At 42.1% G+C, this 21,477-nt stretch overlaps 1 protein-coding gene and 1 long non-coding RNA gene across 2 annotated transcripts; one reads left to right on the forward strand and one right to left on the reverse strand.

Annotated features, from left to right (window-relative positions):
- Positions 1-5,077: 5,077 nt before the first annotated feature.
- On the reverse strand, positions 5,078-9,821 carry LOC142095136 (uncharacterized). Its single transcript, XR_012677746.1, has 4 exons — positions 9,737-9,821; positions 7,300-7,451; positions 6,745-6,795; positions 5,078-5,726 (listed from the first exon to the last, which is right to left on the reverse strand). It is a non-coding gene; the product is annotated as an uncharacterized LOC142095136 (long non-coding RNA).
- Positions 9,822-9,920: 99 nt separating this feature from the next.
- Positions 9,921-17,043, forward strand: CBX8 (chromobox 8). Its single transcript, XM_075177948.1, has 5 exons — positions 9,921-10,078; positions 12,791-12,834; positions 12,959-13,024; positions 13,112-13,178; positions 13,316-17,043. The coding sequence occupies exons 1-5, from the start codon at positions 10,010-10,012 to the stop codon at positions 14,150-14,152; spliced, it is 1,083 nt and encodes a 360-aa protein (XP_075034049.1). The 5' UTR covers positions 9,921-10,009; the 3' UTR covers positions 14,153-17,043.
- Positions 17,044-21,477: the final 4,434 nt, after the last annotated feature.

A 21,477-nucleotide genomic window follows, 5' to 3' on the forward strand; every position in this document is an offset into this window, starting at 1 on the left:
TGTCTAAGACTTTTGCACAGTACTATATATATATATATATAGTGTACCCACTGAGCTAAATACTAGACCTCCTGACCAGTGGTGTTTAGTAAGTGGGTGTTTTGCGGTTCGTAGCTGAATAAGAACTGCTCTCGCTGGGCACAGAGACTGGAATATCTACATCTTCTAGCAGATCCCTTCAAATGAGGAGAAGCCTAGGGGTTGAGGTGAATCCCCACGTGATCAGCCAAACTTTCCAAACACCAGGGGACTGAGGAGGTAGGTGGTGTTACACATTTTGCTCTATTGCGATGGTCAAGTTAAGAATTTTGAAAACCATTGAATAGCTTCCTGAAGGTGACATGTTACTATATTCATGCTACTTGCTCTGCTTGACTTGTCATGTCACTGGGGATGAACATTATCATTTGTTTGTCCTGTTAGATCAGTTGGGCACTGATTATAATATATTATCTAGTAGACTTTGGTCAGAAGTCTCATGATCGATAATTCAAGTTTCTGTCTACCCGTGGACACTTACCATGTGATTTCTTATCACTATTCGCCCGGATTAGTTTGTAATTCCACAACATCCTGGTTATAATCTACAGAGGTTATAATTTACAGAAGGTACGTTAGCTGAAATTGCTGGGTATGAGGTAGGACGTTATCTCGGACTCACATTGGTACCCAGAGTCTACCCAGGGCATTGTATTCCCAATGTCTTAAGAGTTGAAGAACTGTTATGCTACTATAATTTATCTCTATGAGAAATATAACCCCTTCTACTAGTACAAATGGTTCTGCTAGTAAATTCCCTACTTATATTACGGTTGCAGTTATCTGGGTTGAATTAGACAAATGAGACTTTTGGGAGCAGAGCATCTGTACCATGTGGAAGGGGTCACAATTGAGTATCAGACTGTTGCATCTTCAGTCGTTCCCGAGTGACGCCAGCCTAGGAGTACACGTCCTGATTCATTAGTGTGATATTGATTGTATTCTTGACCAGTACTAAGATTAGTAACAGGAAAGCATCTGGTTTATAGGAAAAGCAATAGGAAAGTGTGCTGGTGATTTATAGACATTTCTAAGATGTTGTTTTAGAAAAAAATTAAGTAAAGTAGGGAGCGAATCCTTTTTTATTCCTAGATCTACAGAATACATTTCTGATGCTACTGCTATTCTGTCTAACAGGATAAGGAGCTGCCTTCATAGTCAATCCTATTGAAATGTGCATTTAAATGTTTAAATGTGTCTGACACCCTAATGTGTGTTACCACCCTTCATCAGCATGCTTGGAATCTGCCCTCCAAAAGAAATGAGCTGCTGTATCTTAGCTCTAATATGCTGTTAAATTGCCTGTAGATTGTATACATGTGGTATATATGCTTAATAGTCTAGGGCTTGTGGACATTATTAGGGCTGGTTGTCATTAGGGCTGATTGACATTACTAGGGCTGGTGGACATTATTAGGGCTGGTTGTCATTAGGGCTGAATGACATTATTAGGGCTGGTTGACATTACTAGAGCTGGATGACTTTATTAGGGCTGGTTGACATTACTAGGGCTGGATGACATTATTAGGGCTGGTGACATTAAGGCTGGTTGACATACTAGGGCTGGTTGACATTATTTGGGCTGATTGACATTAGGGCTGGTTGACATTATTAGGGCTCGTTGACATTACTAGGGCTAGTTGACATTATTAGGGCTGGTTGACATTACTAGGGCTAGTTGACATTATTAGGACTGGTTGACATTAGGGCTGGATGACATTACTAAGGTTGGTTGACATTACTAGGGCTAGTTGACATTATTAGGGCTGGTTGACATTACTAGTGCTAGTTGACATTATTAGGACTGGTTGACATTAGGGCTAGATGACTTTATTAGGGCTGGTTGACATTACTAGGGCTAGTTGACATTATTAGGACTGGTTGACATTAGGGCTGGTTGACATTACTAGGGCTGGTTGCTAATATTAGGGCTGGTTGACATTAGGGCTGGAAGACTTTATTAGGGCTGGATGACATTACTAGGGCTGGTTGACATTATTAGGGCTGGTTGATGATAGGGCTGGTTGACATTAGGGCTAGTGACATTATTAGGGTTGGTTGACATTAGGGTTGGTGACATTAGGGCTGGTTGACATTAGGGCTCGTGACATTAGGGCTCGTGACATTAGGGCTGGTTGACATTATTAGGGCTAATTGACATTAGGGTTGGCTAACACAATGACAGGGGGACACCTCGCTCTTCAATGTGAGGGTGGTCTGTGATACATATATACGTATCATGAATATAGTGGTAGGCTATACTGGTTCATGTAATGTGTCTGATACCCTGTGCCAGTCATCCCTATATGCAAAGTTTTTGCTAGGAGAAAAGCCCAAGGGGTGGCTTCTTGGTATGTTTATTACTAAACAATATGCATTATGTATCTTTTCAGGCACACCTCCCAGCTGTCTCGATTTCAGCGGGACAGCCCCAAAATTAGGACTATGTCTCGCTGCCCCTCCCTGGGGCATGTTTGTCCTATGGGTGGAAATGTTGGAATGTTGGGGGGAAGGGAGTTATGTAATGTGGCCCATATTTGACAACTTCTGAGATCTCCTCTTCTCGTTGCAGTGTCCTGGGGGCGTGACCACGCAAATCACGTAATTAGCCCCCCCTCCACTTATCATCATCATTTTCAGCCTAATACAGTAGGTGGGCAGGGCCATGATGAAGCGACTCGCTGTGAATCGCATTGCTAATCCACCTACTTCACTAAGTGGTCAGGATGCGGGAGGTGGCCACGCCTTCGTCCCGCTGCCCTGGACTTGTATGTTGGGAGGTAGGTTTCAGGTGGTTCAGCGTATGGGTGTTGACCCTGGCTAAGGCACCTCTGTTGAGTCCACAGACTTATTCTGAAGCCAAGTTTGGGCTAATAATGGACCAGTTGAGGGTGCAGGGGCCCTGGTGCCAGTCGGCTAAGTGGATAATATGCAGGTAGTAAGGCTGGTCAGAGAAAACAATCATTGCACGTGAAAGAGCTAGAGTGGAAATATTTTAGTCATCAGAAGTGAAGAAATATAACAAAGAAATAGTGCGTGCGTGTGTTAGGGAATTTAGACTGTAAGCCCCAATGGGGCAGGGACTGATGTGAGTGATTTCTCTGTACAGCGCTGCGGAATTAGTGGTGCTATATAAATAACTGACAATGATGATGATGAAAGAAATATACATTGGATTGTTATTGTGGAAGCATAATATTTATATTCTTATCTGCTTAGCAGCAAAATATACTGCATTATTCAGCTTAGAAACTAAGCCTGTGGATCACTGACACAAATAAAGGATATTTCCAAAATGGAAATGCTAAAACCAGTTTAAACTAGTGTATAGCGGAGCAGCGGTGAACGGGTGTAGCACCACTACTACTAGTGCGTGTTGCCGTGTTTGGGTGGCAAGTGAGATTTCTAAGGATCAGTCTAGTGCTTTACAGCACTAGGCAGCCCTCTAGGGTAGCGACCATGCCCCGATTATTACATGACCACGCCCTCATTGTGATGTGGCCACACCCCCTGTGCTGATGCCAGGTAATGTTGAGAGGATGACTCGGGGTTTGATCTGTTCCTGTTACCAATGTTGAGTGTGTGCTAGAATCTGATTGGTTGCTATAGGCAACATCTCCACTTTTTCAAACCCGCAGATTAGTAAATCTAGCCCCAAAACTTTCTTGCATATGTCGCTGCTGTTGCCTCAATGCCACATATTGCCATGAAGGCTTAGTTAATGTTAGTATAGGTGTAAGGAATGTTGATTTTCCAACATATTTTATAATGTTGTTTTATAGGCTCACTCAACAACGTCCTCATCATCTGTTGTTGTTTCTCTGCGTAAGGGACCTGTTGAGTCAACCACGGGAACATATGTCTATTAAATTATGTGAGTCACTAGATGCACACTAAAATTAAAATATGTCATAAACATGGCATATTGCTGTACATACACATCTATCATATAATGTTATATTGTTTATTTAACTTGTCCGGTTCCTGCCTCCTTCACAGGAGCGCAGGGACTGGCTAGGCTGAGAGGCAGGGGGGCAACTGCTCCCCAGCCCAGTCCCATAGTGGGCTACCTTGGGCTGGGTTACTGCATTTTCTTCCTTTAAAATGTTCCTAATAGGCTGCTGAGTCCAGTCTTGCTCCCCCGGGCTAAAATTTGACAGCCCTCCACGCGGGGCCGGTGCTAGGGTCCATGGCGCCCTAGGCATTTTTACAAAATCGGCGCCCCCCCTCAAAAAATCGGCAACCCCCCCCCCCCCCCGCAAAAAATCGGCTCCCTCCTCCCCCCTCATCCCGTCTTTCCTTACCTTGTCTCACCACCGCCGCCTCTCTGCTCCGTCTCCTCCCCTCCACTCACTGACACTAGTGAGTGGAGGGGAGGAGACGGAGCAGAGAGGCGGCGGTATTGACAAAATAGCCTCTCCCCCCCCCCTCCCCGTGCATCTGGATGCTGTACGGCGGCCGTGACAGGTATGGTCAGCGGTCGCCGCACAGTTTTAAAGTCATTTAGTATTCTGTGGCGCCCTCCAGAGCCCGGCGCCCTAGGCAAGTGCCTAACCTTGCCTAATGGGAGCACCGGGCCTGCCTCCACGAGTGTAGATGACACCTTCTAGTGTCAAACACTTGCAGGCAGAATGAGGCTCCAATTGCAGATGAATTGGATGAGCATAATAGGTTTTTAGTCCAGTAAATGCAGAAAATGCAACAACACACTGTATTCTTACACCAACTAAATGCATACATGGTAGCCCATCTTTGAAGGGACTCTTTATTTTCATCCAGTTTCCCTGTGGCCGCAGATTTCTGTGCCAGGCACAAGCTAAACATTAAATCGATCTCGTGGATGGGCACCCAGCAAATCTGGGTGCCCTAACTTCTGACTCAGAGGAATATATATATATTGCTAAAAATTTGCAAAGTGTGTTTGTCTCTTTTGTACTTGTCTCTTTTTACACGTAACAATTTAAGTGATAACATTGTTAAAACTTATCCATATAAACATATTTTTCCTAACATTATTCCAGAAAATCGTTGGAACGATTTTAAAAAGAGTCTGCAGTCTAAGGGAGCAATCCAATTCGGCGTGACTTTAACAGTTTTGCAATGGGTTATTTTTCCTCATTTCATTTTACCATTGCACTATTCAATTCCTCGTTTTATTGCACTTTCACAAGGTCAAATAGTTAACTTCATAACCATATTTTTTTAGCACATTAATGAATAGGCAGCCACAGAAAGTCCTATTCAACTTCAAAATCGGCTGAAGCTATTGCGGGAATATCCAAGGTGGAATGGTGATAAAATCTCTCTTCACACCTCAGAAGGTGGTGCAAATTTTGCAGCCATGTATCAAGCAGTACCTTCATCAGACAAACTATTTGGTGTTTTATATTTTTGGTGTCCGTAACTTTTGCGTTGATGGGCGGTTTTTCCCAATGTGTTCACATTGCCTATTCAAGGTCTAGAATGCGTTAAAAAAACACACACAAAAAAAACACACGCTGACAGTCCTGGGTGCAATCGATTGTATTCATGTGGTGCTCATCCCACTGAGAGGAATGGAAGTATCTTCAAAACCAGCAAAACTTCCGTTGCGTCAACGTGCATATGGTGTGTGATGCCAAGAGATCTGAATGTTCTGGTCGGCTTCCCCGGCATGTTTGTAAATCCTTGAAAGTCTCGCAAAAATTCTGAAACTTATGAACAGTATCTGGTTAAAATAAAAGCAGGAACATTAACTATTTCGATTTGCACGCATTTAAATAAAACAGAAATTCATAAAAAGTGTATTACAAAATAACCTGTGTATCCTGGCACTACAGGATGGCTATGGGTAGCTATAGCAAGAAACTGTATACAGGTATAGTAAACAATAAAAAATTAGAAAAAAAGTATAGGAAAAATGCAACTTTTTAATGTTCTGACCTTCACAGACTGGACTGCCCTGTGGCCAAAACAATTCCGGTGTTACACCAACATCATGGGGATCTTTAAGCAAAATATATACAGCATACGTAATATCAAAGTATTTATTCATTAAAATGTTAAAGAAAAGTAAAAGGGATAAAAGTGATTATACCACACAAAAGTACAATACACAATCCACCATTATCTTCTCCCAGAACAGGCCTACAATAGAAATCAATGTCAAATGATGGTCCTGCATGCAGGGCCCGATTAACGGAATGGAGGCCCCTGGGCTAAGGGGGCCCCCATTCCCCCGTGAGGCCTCCCCAGTTAGCAGACTGGCCCCCCTGTTAGCCGTCCGCCCCCCAAGCGCTTACCTTCTCCTGTCACTGCAGTCCTACTTCCGCGGCGCGCTGTAAGCTGCTTACTGAGGAGATCTCGTGACACTCTCGCGAGATCTCCTCAGTAAGGAGATTACTGAGCGCCGGAGATGGAGGACTGCAGTGACAGAGCTCAGCATTGATCGGGCCGGGGGCGCCCCCGCCCCTGTCCCGATCAATAATTCTGCTGAGCTCTGTCAAGGGCCCCCTGGATGCCCGAGGCCCCTGGGCTGTAGCCCAGTTAGACCTCGGGTTAATCCTGCCCTGCCTGCATGTTGAAGTTGTAGACTGCATACTTTTGTAGCTAAAGAAAAAAAAACAGATTTATATATTCTAGAAGAATGTTGGCAAGAATTATTTTAGAAACTATTGCATTTTTAAAAGCAGGACATTTTTCAAATGTAATTTACTGTAGTCTTACCGCAGCTTTACTTCCGGTCCACAGTTTCATGTCTGGTACCACCAGATGTTTCTAAAGAAAAATAATGCTATAACTTTGATATCCACTTTTTCATTTGCTTTAAAATGTTTGAATTAGCAGTTGAAAACTAAAAATCAAAGATATACATCTCTTTAAAAGCAGAATTTGAACATGAAAACAAAAACATCAAATATTTATATAGAAAAACATTTGAGGTTAGCAGCTATATTGCTCATTTAAACAGATCTATTAAGATAATACATTTTAGCTAACTCATAGTAGCTGTTTATATTAAAACTGATCTTTGAAAATCGTTTGCTGTGTTTGTGCGTTAATTTGTACATCCAATCGACATGAGCAAATATGGTAAATATTAGTAAATAATGAGTCATAAATATTCATTAAAATGCTTCCTCCACTCCAAGATTAAGTGTGTATGGAGGCTTAACAACACTGCACAACACAACCTAACTCAAGACACTGTCATAACACTGTTTATGTCACATGAAGCCCTGTCCTAAATTAAACAATTCCAGAAGTATAGATGTTACTAACAGCAACAGCTGTCTGTGGCTGGGGATCACAGCTTGTGGTCAGCTGCTGTTGTAGTGTTGCACAGGAGCCTTGGTCCGCAGATGGTGGGTACAGCCATGGTCCGTAGATTAAGTCTGAGGGTGGTGGTAATGTGCTGATTGAGGAGAGGGGTGCTAGAGGGTGTAGAAGGTAGTGTAGTTAGATTGGAAGGAGCTCTAGTTCATTGTCCTCATGATAGAGACTGCGGGCAAGGTAGCAAGAGAGACTTTAATTTTATTACACATGTGTAAAAAAAAACCAAAAGTCTACAAATAAAAAACTTAAAACCTCCCTTAAAGCAGAATTAAAATATTTATATGTGCACATTTGCTAAAGTGTGCACATCTGGGCACAAATGAACAGGAACAGTCCTTTGCACTGTACAGTAGCATACCTCCCAATGTACCGATTTCAGTGGGATAGTCCCGATTTTCAAAAATGTGGAATTTGGTGACCGATTGATAGGTGGTAGTTGTAAAAGATAAGCTATTCCTATCTAGTAGGGCTACGTAGAACTAGGAAAATGAACGTTCTTCTAGTAACAGCGTGGCATTGGGTGGATATGTCACGGCCGTACGCAAAGATATTAAGGTGAACCCTGCCTAAAGGGGAGGGGGTGGTGGGGGTGGGGAATGACCATTCAGTAAAACTCTGCTGTATTATGTGTGTTATTCCTGATGTTAGTGTAGGCTCCTTTTATTTAGTAAGGTTAAATATTTGCTATGCTTGGCATTGGGGCTATTCAATTTAGTATTGTTCAATTGTAGGTGATGAACAGATAATGAAGTGGCATAATAAATAACATAAATAAATAACATTAGTGATGAATAAGAGTGGTGAAAGCACTGTCCTGAGATAGCTGCGTTTTGGGGGATGGGTGCCAAAGACATTTCACAACATGGGCTATTTAAGAAGTGGTGAAGAGCCAAAATACTGGCTTAAATACAGACGAAAGGCTCTTTCATCACTTTCTGCTATTTATCAAAGGGTTAACCCCATTACTGGAGCTATGGGGAGAGCAGCACTAATCAATTTTTAAAGCTCTCAGGATGGCATTACTGGTCTTTTACAATGGGACTCAGCTGAAGTCTCTCCGGCTTTGCTTGATCCATCACCCGTGCATACCTCCCAACGTTGGTCTCTCCTGACAGCGGGACGAGGGAGTGACCATGGCACTCTGGGGGTGTGGTCATGCCCAATGTGGGCATGGTCCCACACCTCGATGGGCATGCACAGCACTTTTGAAGTGCTAGGCTGTCCTCACCCTCCAAACCCCTTCATTGCCCGTTCACCACTGCTTTGCCATGCAAAGAAGCAGTGGACAAAATCTCCCCCAACTTTCCTAAGAATCGGGACGATTGGTAGGTGTGCCCATGGAAGTGCTATGCGCATAGCACTTCCTCCATTAACCGCAAGCGTTAGGCTGGCGGTATATAGCAAAAAGACTTTGTGAAGGAGTGGGATCTACGCCAGGGCACCAAGTGCAGCCCCAGCATCGTAAATTACATCAGCGTTTTAATATGCATCATTGCGATTTGCAGCAATGCATACTGGTTGTTACTGCGCTCTCTTCAGGGGTGGGCTGGGGGGGCCGCTCAATATTATCGCAGTTAGGGCCGGGTGGTAGGCCAGCTGGCCGCCCCCGGATGCCATATCACCTGTTGTTACCGGCGGCCGCATCTCATGACATGGGATGCGGCCGCTTCAGCGCACAGGCGGCCGCATCACATGACACGCGATGCGGCTGCGTCATCAACTTCACATGTCGCGTGTCATGTGATGCGGCCGCCTGTGCACCCCCCGGGCTGAAATCTGCCAGTCTGCGCCTGGCTCTCTTCATAAATAAACCCCATGGTCTACACAACAGGTCCTGCCAATCACATTAGATTTTACGGACACCACTGCAGGGCCGTAACTAGGGCTGTGCAATAGGGGCGACCGCCCAGGGCGCAACGCTGAAGGGGGGGCGCAATTTAGGAATGTTTTAGGTTCATTTGGTTAAAATTGAGGGCTGGGGGGGAACAGCATTTGTCTTTCTCACCCCAGGCGCTAGAATTCTAAGATACGGCTCTGCACCACTACAAATACTTGAACTGCTGCATCAAATCAAAGGAAAGAACAGAAACTTTCTGGATTCTTTCTTGACTGAATTCAAATGGCAGTGGCTCTGGTGAGTTAGAGTGGCCTCTGTATAATTAACAAGTATCATTGTTTCCTTTACATCCTTTGACATTTTACAGCTTTGTCCTCCACATTTATCAGTGATGCCTATGGCTCTACATTTCCCAATTGTACTGCCCTATATGTCTGGAACGTTAAAATAATAAAACAAACACAGTAGAGTTCTCTGTAGAATGCTGGAATTCTGAACGTTCCATTAAGGAACTAATAACTGCCTGCACATGAACACGGGACGCACAGGATTCTCCCATCGTGCACAGTGACGGAGACATAGCTGTCACATGCATTTGTCACTGTCAGCTGTCATTCACGGTGGCCCCGCCCCCTTCTACTAGCTCGGGTCCCCAGGGAGAACGGAGGGTGAAGGAAGAGCTATGACAGGATGAGGGGGCGGGGACGTGCGGCGGCCAATCACGTCGTGGCAGAGTTCCATCCTTCCACATTAGCATCGCCGCTAGCAACAGGTGGTGACGTCACGGGGAGCGCGCTGCGCGGCCCCGCGGTGCTGAGTATGGAGCTTTCCGCGGTCGGCGAGCGAGTGTTTGCGGCGGAGTCTCTGCTCAAAAGACGCATCCGGAAGGTGGGTGAGAGGCGGTTTTGGTGATGCCGTAGGTTAGGCCTCAGTCCTCGGGCTGCCTTGATTGGTATAGCCGAACGCAGGCAGGGGGCGCTGGGGAGCTGGAAAGGGAGACGGGCACCCACCCCCGTCATCTGAATGCTGGCCTGTTGTATGTAGCCAGTGATTGGTAGCATAATACTTAGTGACCCTGACCCCTGTCCCAAAATGTCCCACTTTAGCAAATGCTGATATATAAAATATGTATATATGTGCTTATTATAATTTATATCTATCACAAAATAGTGTGCATGATTGAGCTTTCTCCCAGCATCCTATACTGTAAATGTATTTCTTCTTAGCTTAGTATAAAACCCTCCTGTTAATATTTGGAGTATATATAGATATAGATATAGATATAGATATAGATATATAGATATATATATATATATATATATATATATATATATATATATATATTGTAAGCTTTCAAGCAGGGTTCTCTTACCTCTCTGCCTGTATGTATTACCCAGTATTGTTTTATTAATGCTTGTTTCCAATTGTAAAGCGCTACGGAATTTGCTGGCGCTATATAAAATAAATGTTGATGATATATATATATATATATTATTGGTTTCGGTGGTAAATGCAAGGAGACAGGTACTGCTCTGGGATCGGGCTTCTAAGTTTATTGAGAGCTATGGGTAACACCTTTCGAATAAACATTTTAAATAAAGTCTTAAGTAGTGCAGACTTGTTTCTTATTCTGTAGTGGAGCCAAGTCTAGTCTAGCAGTACACTGAACTTGTAAATTGCTAAAATATGCTTATTCATAGAAAGATGTTTTTCTGGATTAAGAGTAATATGGTGCAGTATCCCTAAAATATGTTAAATTACATTTAAAGTCCCTAAATTGACACATGTATAGTAACTATAGAATAAGGTACTTAGTGATCACATCTGTGTAATGCTATCACTGAGTATTAAATAATGACGCTTTTTATTTTCAGACGTAGTTCATTATTCCCTGTTTTCTGTTCCATCATCTGCCATTGTAAAGCACCCCATGTGTGTTTTGTCAGTCTGTCATGCCATGGAGATCGATTATCTGTATGCGAGGATCTGTCGCTCCTCTATTCTGCTGACAGAAACTGTAACGAAGCAGAGATGGATATCGCTGTGTGCATGTGGCCTTTTTCTGTTTGTATAACGGAAACCATTTTCTTAGTAATATTAATCAGCCCCTTTTTGAAATACTACATGTGAAGCAGTAGAGATTGGTAGTATTCATTTTCACTTCGTGTGCTGGAATCTTGTTAGGAATTTGACATATGAAGCCATAGCTGCCAGCTTCCCCTCGTTTCCAGGCATGGTGCCATGTTGTAAAGATTTGTTCCTAAGAATGTCTTTATTTCTGAAGACTGACCAATTGTGTAGTATATTTCCTAATCTTCCGTATGTTGGATGCAAATCTAGCCTACCTCTTCTTATTCTCTCTTTTTAGTGTAGTATTACTATCGTAGATTTGTAAGGCACCGCAGCGCCGTACAGTAGGGAAACAGGACATACATAAATCAGGGACAAACAAGGCAGACAAAATAAGTGCAAACCTGAAAATAAAGTGTATGGAGAGCCATGCACATGAGAGAGCTTACATACAAAGTGGAAGAGGGCACAGCTGAAGCAAGAGGAGAGAGTGTGGTTCAGAGTGGGGATTGGGACAGTTGTGAGGGTGTATTAGTGTGAGTAGTGTTATCAGGGATAAGTTAAGCTCCAAAATAATGTTGGGTTTTCATAGAGCGTCTAAAGACTTGAAGGCTGTGGGAAAGCCTGGTTGGGCGTGGTAGGGAATTCCATATGTTGGTAACAGCGTGGGAGAAGTCTTGTTGGTGGGAGTGAGACGTGGTTACCTGAGACGAGTCGAGGCGCAGATCAGAGGTAGATCTAGGACGGCGAGAGGGAGAGTATATTGAAATGAGAGTTGAGAGGTGTATGATGGGTGGTGTTGAGGGATTTGTAGGTAAGGGTGAGTAATTTGACATTTATTATAACTATTGTAGTAAGTAATGAAGAGATTTTAAACTGTATACCCATGTTCATCATGATGGGAATTGTAACACACCCAATCTAGGAAGGTATTGCATGTGAATTGGTTTTTTTGCACCTGTCAGAAAAATAATGTCTTTGGAAGTAAAATCATAGATCAACTAGATAAAGTTCCTTAACTTTAATATAAAATGTGAAGCCCTACTTATCTGGGGACAGCTGTTTCCCCTGAACAACTGGTCCTGTGTGCACTGTTCTGTACAACTACCACTGGCCTGTTTTAAATAGGCAGCGGGGTTGTCCATTTTTCTCCCATGTGAACGTCCCATTCATTGTAATTGCAGCCGTGATCCGTTTGTGGCTCCGAGGGACCCAACAGATTGGTGAAGGCCACCCTCCTAGGCAACTTTTTCTACCCTCCCTCCCCTATCAGAGCAGATCTGCATGGCCTCAAACCTCTCTGTCTTTTCTGTATAAAATACATAAATAATTAAATGCATAGTGCAAGTAAATATGTCACATTTTCTATATTACAAGCATTATATTTATCCACATGCTTATGTCGCTATCATAGTTCATGTCTTTTGGGATTATCCTATGTGATATCTGCCTGGATATGTTCTTAAGGTATTTGGTATCTCCAAGTTTAAGATGTCAGTACGTGTCTTCTGAATGTTTCTCTTCCCACAGGGTCGCATGGAATATTTGGTGAAGTGGAAGGGCTGGTCTCAAAAGTAAGTGGATTTTTTTTTAAACTTCTGTAATTAGATAGTATGTATTAAATGCTAGGAACAGTTTGCGGTTATCGTCGGATATGGTTGTTTTTGCTTTGGATTAGTTCTGTTTCTTTTGTCCTAGGTACAGCACTTGGGAGCCAGAGGAGAACATCTTGGATGCTAGATTGGTGGCAGCTTTTGAGGACAGGTACAAACTTCTATCCAGTAAGCCTTAATTTATGTCACTAGCTAGTTTATGGTCTCAACATTTTGGGACATTTATCTCTTATCCTAGGGAGCGAGAAAGGGAGTTGTATGGGCCGAAAAAGAGGGGTCCCAAACCGAAAACCTTCCTCCTTAAGGTAATGTTGGAGTTGTGAACCATTGATGACCAGAGATCTCCTTTTAACCATCATGGGTTTTCATAACGTATTTGCTTGATGTAATTTGGTGCAGATGCCCTGTAAACTTAAAACCTTCTTTTTACTGTGATTCACAGGCACAAGCTAAAGCAAATGCAAAGACCTATGAATTCCGCAGCGAGTCTACTCGGGGTGTAAGAGTTCCGTATCCAGGTCGTCCCCCTCAGGAACTACCATCTAGGTCCAGGGAAGGGCTAAGGAGTATCCCAACCTCTTCCCAGGGGAGCAGTGGGACTCGTACAGATCTGTTTAAGGAGAGGTTGGGTAGCCCAGAAATTAGAGGAGAGCACTACCCATTAAAGATAAAAAAGAGGAAGAGATGTCATCATGGCAAAATAATTCCCAACATAGATACTCAGCCCCTAAGAATGACTCCAGCCAACCATACAAGTCAGCTTGAACAGGGTTCGGCCAGGGTAGACGAGGCTGGAACACTAGAATATCATTCCACACACAGTGTCATACAGCTCGCCAGGCGACAAAACTCCGAATTGGGATCTACAAGTCAGGCAGAACTTAGTTTCTTGCCTAGAGATCATGGACTGGCACATAAAGGACAGGATACCCATGGACAATCAAGCATTGACACATATCCACATAGGACGAAGCACAAGGCTGACATTATGGGCTCCAACTTCCAAGAGACAGGTGTCCCAAAGACTAGGAGCAGCTCAGAATACCAAGGACAGGTGTCTGACATCTACAGGGAAGCACTGGTCACACATGGCGGGAAGCCTTCTCTGATTGCCCGTATCCCTGTAGCCAGGATACTTGGTGAGCCAGAAGAGGAACCATGGAGACCTTCAGTGGACAACTTGGAGAAAGTAGTAGTTACAGATGTGACTTCTAACTTTCTGACGGTGACGATAAAGGAAAGCAATACAGACCAAGGTTTTTTTAAGGATAAAAGATGAGTGCGTGTAGGTATATTTGTATATAATATTCAAATGCATAGTAGCAACAAAAAACAGGAACTAACTCCACTGTTTTAGTGAGTTTCCCATCAATTACTCTGTGTGGATAGGGTTTGGATAATGAGTTCACAAGCTGGAGATAGAATATAAGAAAATAAATATATATATATATATTTGAACAGAGTGAGATGCGCGCACACACACACACACACTGCCACCGAAGTACACTTTTGTTTTGTTTGGGTTTTTTTGTTTTTTTTAGGTTTATAATAGTTTTTAATTTTTTATTTTTTTTAAACATTCTATTTTTCTCATATACTCTAAACTCAAATGCACCCATTTGTCTGTCAATAGTAAAATCCCAGCTGTAAGTGGATAGCGTGAGCTACCAGTCCAGATGCTCGCTGTGAATTGACATACTAGCATTTTTCTGCATACCTGACCTGGAGCAGAATGTGAGCAGATTTGACCAAGAGCTCACACTCTCTTCCTGGTTCCATGAGGCCTGTAGAAAAGTTGACAGCATACGCTCACGCTTCAGCTGATAATGGGGGTGGCCGAATGGGCAGCGTCACTTTCTGGACTATGGTCGGTGAATAAGGTAAGGCGTCCTGTGATCGGTTTGTAGGAATCATTATCTCTTATATTGCAAACATTTTCCTGATAAGAACTGAAGGGATGACATCTTGACTCACTGTTTTTACAGATATTTACAGGACCTTATAGTATTGCCATTACGTGTGTGTGCATTCTCCAGTTTTTGTATTTTGTGCTACATTTGTATATTATTATTTTCAATTTGTTTTTTCCCCTCTTCTTTTTTTTTTTTCCCCCCCTTATCTCTCCCATCATTTTAACTGTTGTGTTTTCAGAGCATGTGGCTTAGTGGAAGTAACTCCTCTGGAGTGCCATATTATGTACCATGAGAGCTTAAGTTCTGTATCTGCAAATAGGGATTCTGTCACTATTCACTAATATAGTAACTTAATGTACAGAATATTAGCAAAGACACTTAAGTGTATTCCTTGAACTTGGTAATTATTTTCAATTACAGATGTTTAGGCGTGTATCGGTATAAAAGTGTGTGTGTGTCTGTTTGTTTGTGTGTGTATATATAATATATAAACACACATACTTTGACTCGTCTGTAATAGTGTATGTACACTAATTGACTGAGATGATTGGCATATTTTTAATGCAGGCTATTGAATAAGGTAACTATGTAAGATGGTGTTGTGTTTTATTTTTTTTTATTTTTAATAATGGAAGCTGTTCTTGGCAAATGTTTCCTGTTGACATACCTGGAGCAACACAGGGAAAATCTGTCTCTTTCCAATTCCATTTGATTTGTACGCACACTTGTACAATGGCTTATTCTATCCTAGCCAATTTCACAGGTTTCGGCCTGGTGAGAAAAAAATGCTTGCTATACTCTGCGTCTTAAAGGTACACACGCACTTAATTGCAAAGTCTGCTTTTGGACACGTCCTTGCTAATCATACCTACCTTTCACTTGTAGCAAGTAAGGGGTGGCAAAGCACAGGGTGAAGGGATCCTGTCATGGTCAGGGACCGTCTCTCGCACCCTCTACTGCTAGCTCCCAGCGGGATGGTCTGTGAATGGCTCCTGACTTCAGGTACCAAGGTGGTGGTCAAAATGGGGCCAGCACCCCTCAGACCTCTTTGCTACAAGGGTAAGATTAGTGAGGACCTTTCCAAAAATGGGCTTGTCCTTTTAATAGTTTTTCCCAGTATCAAGGGTGTACATAGACACGTATATAATGAACGCCCTCTAACCTTCTCATTGAAATTACAGAAGAATTGTATTTGTATTACCTGTAAATATATATTTTTTAAAATGAATATTTCTTCAAAAATTAACTGTTTTGTCAGTTATCGGTAAAGTCACAATATTACAGTCAAACCGCCATTTCATCTTCCTGATTTTGACATTTATGTTTATTTCTATAGTCCCCTCACTCACTCCCTAATGCTATTAGAAGGGCCCATTTCTCTGATATCTTTTTTTTTTTTTATACTACTTTTTTTCCCATATTTTAAACCTAATTTTCCCAGATATGGTACTTAACTGTTAATAGTGCTGTACAGATGTTGTCTGTCTTGTTTTACAAAAGTTACAGAATGCTGTACATACCGTATACAGTACTGGATACATTTACTTAGATTAGAACCAGTCAGCTCCCCAAATCCCCCCCCCCCCCCCCCCAAGTTAGCATTTTATTTGGCTGTAAAGATAATGTGAGGTTTTTCTTTTCATACAAAGGCCACTACTAGAACACTTTTTACAGACTGTTTAATACAATAAACCACTGTGGTCAATGGCAAATTGCCTTTTCTTTTTTTTTATTTTGTTTTTTAGTTGACTGTTTAAAGTATTTTAGAATCTTGCTCATTTTACACTTTCACAGATTACAATCGTACAATGGGGGTTTTGACTGTAGCATATGGGGGAAACAGCTGTGTGTTTGTTTGCATATATTTTATGGCAGACATGCATGCCGTGGTATTTTTAAAATGAACTGCACCAATATTTCTAATGACAAATGTAAATGTAACTTTGGGCAGGCTTATATTTAATTTCAGAATGACATGTTATTGCACAGGGATGTTGTCTAAAAACTTTGGATATATTTGTTTAATATGTATGTGTTCCTCCAGATTAAAAATTTTAGTGTAACTGTCGCTAAGTTAGTTTGTTAGGACAGTATGTATTAATTTATATTATGTTCGATACACACTTCTTTTTCTTGTAAAAACACAATTTCACATGACTCCAATAATTACAGAGTGAAGAAATTGACATGGATACAACCTGTCTTCTAAAATGTATAATACGCTAATAAATGAGTTTGACTTTTTATTAATAACTTCCCCACTTGGCACTGAGCATTTTCTTGTAGATAGTACCCCACTTCACTCCATATTGTCTGAAAAGTGATTGGGAGTTGGTTCAGCCAATCAAAACACTGTTGCACTTATTTTCTTACTGCTTCCTGCACAGTTTGTTTACTCATTTATAATTTACAGGGCGGAAGCTAAGAAACTGAACAACAGGTTGATGTGTGTTCTGGACATGGAATCAGTGTGTTAATATGAGGAGCAGGGGAAGAGAACAAAACAACCATTTGCTGTAATTCGCTATGCCCCACTTGTACCTGGTATCGGTCCTCCTCGGGATGTAACGTAACTACAATGAGTGATAGCTTGGGGTTCTTCGGTCATTTCAGAAAAATTGTCCCAACATTGCTTCAGGGGTAGGACTTAAAACATCCATGGAGAACGATCAAAATCTTACTGGTATTGATCAGATTTTTAGCAGGCTGGTTGGCAAATCGGACAGATTGCGGGTCAACAGGGCCCCCTTTATTCATCCAGATTATTAATTATGTGGCTAAAATTGACACTCATCCATTCTGTTAGTCATCAGCTTGTATGTCCCCATATGCACCATATTTGTTGAAAATTCATCTGCCCATTGGTGACTTTCAATCGGTGAGGCCGTGAGTTTAGGAAATGCTGTACTGTAAATCATTAAATCAATTGAACACATGTTTATTTTCTTTCTAATGAAAATTGCATGTATGCATGCTCCTCCGGTACTGTGTCCTCATGGTTATCAAATCTTTGAGCAAGCAATCCAAACCACAGCAAAAATGTCTTCCAGCTCCCCAACATCGCTTGTATCAGATGCCGCCTCTCTTCCACTCACTGATCATTTCTCATCTAGACTACTGCAACCTTCTCCTTACTGGCCTCTCCCACTATCATCTCGCTCCTCTTCGAGCTATACTCCAGCTAGACTTTTCTTCCTTTCTCGCTGTTCCACATCTGCCTCCCCTCTCTGCCTTGCCTTACACTGGCTCCTCTTCCCCCACAGAATCCTCTTCAAACTCCTCACCCTCACATACAAGGGCCTCTCAAACGCTGCTCCCTAAATCTCCAACATCCTCTCCATACATACTACCTCCCGCCTTCTCTGATCGGCCAATGACCGTCATCTTTCCTCCCCTCTGGTAACCACATCTCACACCCCAATTCAAGGTTGTTCCAGGGGGGTGGCAGCAACACGGAGAGATCTTCCTCGTTCGCTCAGACTATCACCAAACCTGTATAGCTTCAAATGGTCATTGAAAACCCACCTGTTCATAAAAGCCTACCAGACCTTCACTTAACCATTTCACCATGTAGTAGACCTCACCCTTATTCATTCTCCATCTCTTCCACTTTTGCTTCTCGCCCTCAGATCCCCTTTCACTGGCTTACCTCCATGTGTCAACCATTTGTCCATTCTCTTTAAATTGTAAGCTCTAGTGAGCAGGGCACTCTTGTTCTAATTAACTATAACTTTTACTCACCAGCTACACTGTGCACCTCCTCTGTGGACTCTCTGCCCATTGACTCCACTCCTCCATTGTATTTGCACCTCTTTCACTGGCTCTAAACCTGTTTTTGTGCCCATGTTAATGGGCACAGGTTTCAGCTTTTGCTGAATTTACCCCTTGCACCCCATTACCCATCCAGGCTAACAGCAGCTGAGTTAAGAGTTATAGGGGTAAATATATCAATGTCCGGATTCTTCAACTCCGGCGAGATCGGCGTCTTCAGCGCTTAAATTTAAAGCGGCGCTGCCTTGTAAAGGGAAGTTTCCCTTTACAAGGCAGCGCCGCTTTAAATTTAAGCGCTGAAGACACAGATCTCGCCGGAGTTGAAGAATCCGGACATTGATACATTTACCCCATAGTGTTATTTGTTTATTGTACTGTACTGTCTTGTTGTTTGCCCTCTGTACGGCACTGTGGACCACATGAGGTGGCCTATAAATAAAGGCTAGTAATGATAATTTATGGATGGTCTATAAAACAACATGACAATGGATTGGTTGATGAATAAAATTAATGCCGTATGAAACTGGGAGGCTACAATTAAATGAATTGTGCCCCCTTATGGGCATCTACAAACATATATAGGCAGTGTCAATTAAAGCATAGTGGATGATGATGTGCTGTTCGCTCAACCAAGTTGGCTTTAAATATACCTTTTTGTGTCTCGCTTATAGTTGACTGGAGCAAAATATTGAGGTTCAGTGTAGCAAATTGTCCTTTACAGACAATTCAAGCACTGGTTGATTTTTGAATTATGAAAGGTCAGACTCTTCACACCCATTCCATGATTGCATGCTATTGGTTACTGCACTGTTTTGTAGTTTGATCCTCTGTATATAGTTTCCAGAAATAGGCTTGATAATGTGTTGAGCAAAGCATTTGTCCAATGTAACACAAGATGGATGTGTGGACTTTGTTTTATATAAAGGTGTAGTGTCTTTCGGCATATCACAATGCTGACCTTGTCTCACGCAGCCTCAAATATCATAATCCAACTAGAGACCCCACATTACAATACTATGTATAAGTTTTAGGCAGGTGTAGATAAAATGCTGCGAAGTAAGAATGCTTTCAAAAAGAGAAGTGTTAATAGTTTATTTTTTATCAATTAACAAAATGGAAAGTGAATGAATAGAAGAGAGATCTAAATCAAATCAATATTTGGTGTGACCACCCTTTGCCTTCAAAACATCATTGATGCATCAACTCTTCTAGGTACACTTGCGCACAGTTTTTGAAGGGACTCTGGAGGGAGGTTATTCCAAACATCTTGGAGAACTAACCACAGATCTTCTGTGGATGTAGGCTTGCTCAAATCCTTCTGTCTCTTCATGTAATCCCAGACAGACTCGATGATTTTGAGATCAGGGCTCTGTGGGGGCCATATCAGCACTTCCAGGACTCCTTGTTCTTCTTTACGCTGTAGATAGTTTTTAATGACATTGGCTGTATGTTTGGGGTCGTTGTCCTGCTGCAGAATAAATTTGGAGCCAATCGGATGCTTCTCTGATGGTATTGCATTATGGATAAGTTCCTGCCTGTATTTCTCAGCATTGATGACACCATTAATCTTGACCAAATTCCCAACTCCATTTGCTCAAATGCTGCCCCAAACTTGCAAGGAAAATCCACCATGCTTCATTGTTGCCTGCAGACACTCATTATTGTACAGAGCTAGCTGAAACTCTGTAAATGAACTGTACACTAACACAAGGCCTAGGAGGCACACCAAATATAAACAATACACCTGATATTGCCCCATTGGCAATAACTTTGGGGTGTGTCAGCCTCCATTAAAAGGAAAACCTTTATGAAAATAACTCCGTCAAGTACAGAGAATCTTAAAGGTGACCCAAAAATTATCTTTAGGCCCAAAACTTACTTTACATTATCACCATTAAGAAAATCTGGAATCCAAAAGCTGACAAATTATTTTTGATCCTTCAACAAATTGAGAATAGGTTGACAGGTGGAAGGTTTCAATGGACTGGAAGAGCAATGCTCGAGAAGAGAGAAAGAATTGGAGAAACTATAATTTTAAAAGGGGCAATTTATTTTTGACCCATTTCCAAATTGGAAGGAAATCAACTTGAGAATTAGAAACAAGCTTGGAGATACTGTACATTTCTCCAGTCTGGTGTTTTTCCACTTTGCTTTCAAACACAGAAGCATGCTTTGAACATGGATGATATCCTGGTACTAGGAAATAAGGAAAGTATGTAGTCTAGGGGCTAGATTTACTAAGCTGCGGGTTTGAAAAAGTGGGGATGTTGCCTATAGCAACCAATCAGATTCTAGCTTTCATTTACTTAGTACCTTCTACAAAATGATAGCTAGAATCTGATTGGTTGCTATAGGCAACATCCCCACTTTTTCAAACCCGCAGCTTAGTAAATCTAGCCCTAGGTGTACAACCACAACATTTGCAAGTAGGTTTCTAAAAATATTTACCAAAGTTTGAAAGGCACATATTTGGTATTTTAAGGTGGTCTTCCACCCATTCAGTCTGTTGCCAATCCAGTACTGTAACAAATATTGGAATAAAAGAATATTCAAAGCTTATTTAATGCAGCTATACTCTAACAGCACTATAGAACTTTGTTAACCATTTTAAAAACAAAAAACACACTCTCCAGCTAACCCATGCAGTCTCTAATCTAGGTGTAGTCTTTTCTTTCGGCAAGGCAGCAGTCCTTCAGTGTCCCTGTGCTTTTTGCAGGCACACGCATCCACAAAGCCTGTAGGGAATGACGAAGTAGAGTTCGGGTCTTAGCAGTCCTCTGTGGCTTCTGATCCACCCACAGTTCACCAGGAACCCTAACCTCTAGCAAGTCTAGTCTTCAAGCAGCCACGATCTTCAATGTTAAATCCCCCTGCTGTTTCCAGTTCCAGTCTTCAGGGTGGTGTTCCCACTTCTGGCTCC

Source organism: Mixophyes fleayi, chromosome 6, assembly GCF_038048845.1.
Source record: "Mixophyes fleayi isolate aMixFle1 chromosome 6, aMixFle1.hap1, whole genome shotgun sequence".
Lineage (NCBI taxonomy): Eukaryota > Metazoa > Chordata > Amphibia > Anura > Limnodynastidae > Mixophyes > Mixophyes fleayi.

What these genes read in the sequence shown, in the direction of transcription:
- CBX8 (XM_075177948.1), top strand. Translation starts at nt 10,010, where the DNA reads ATGGAGCTTTCCGCGGTCGGCGAGCGAGTGTTTGCGGCGGAGTCTCTG. An exon ending in GTGGCAGCTTTTGAGGACAG is followed by an intron (nt 13,025 to 13,111) that starts GTACAAACTTCT and finishes CTCTTATCCTAG; the next exon opens with GGAGCGAGAAAGGGAGTTGT. An exon ending in CGAAAACCTTCCTCCTTAAG is followed by an intron (nt 13,179 to 13,315) that starts GTAATGTTGGAG and finishes TGTGATTCACAG; the next exon opens with GCACAAGCTAAAGCAAATGC.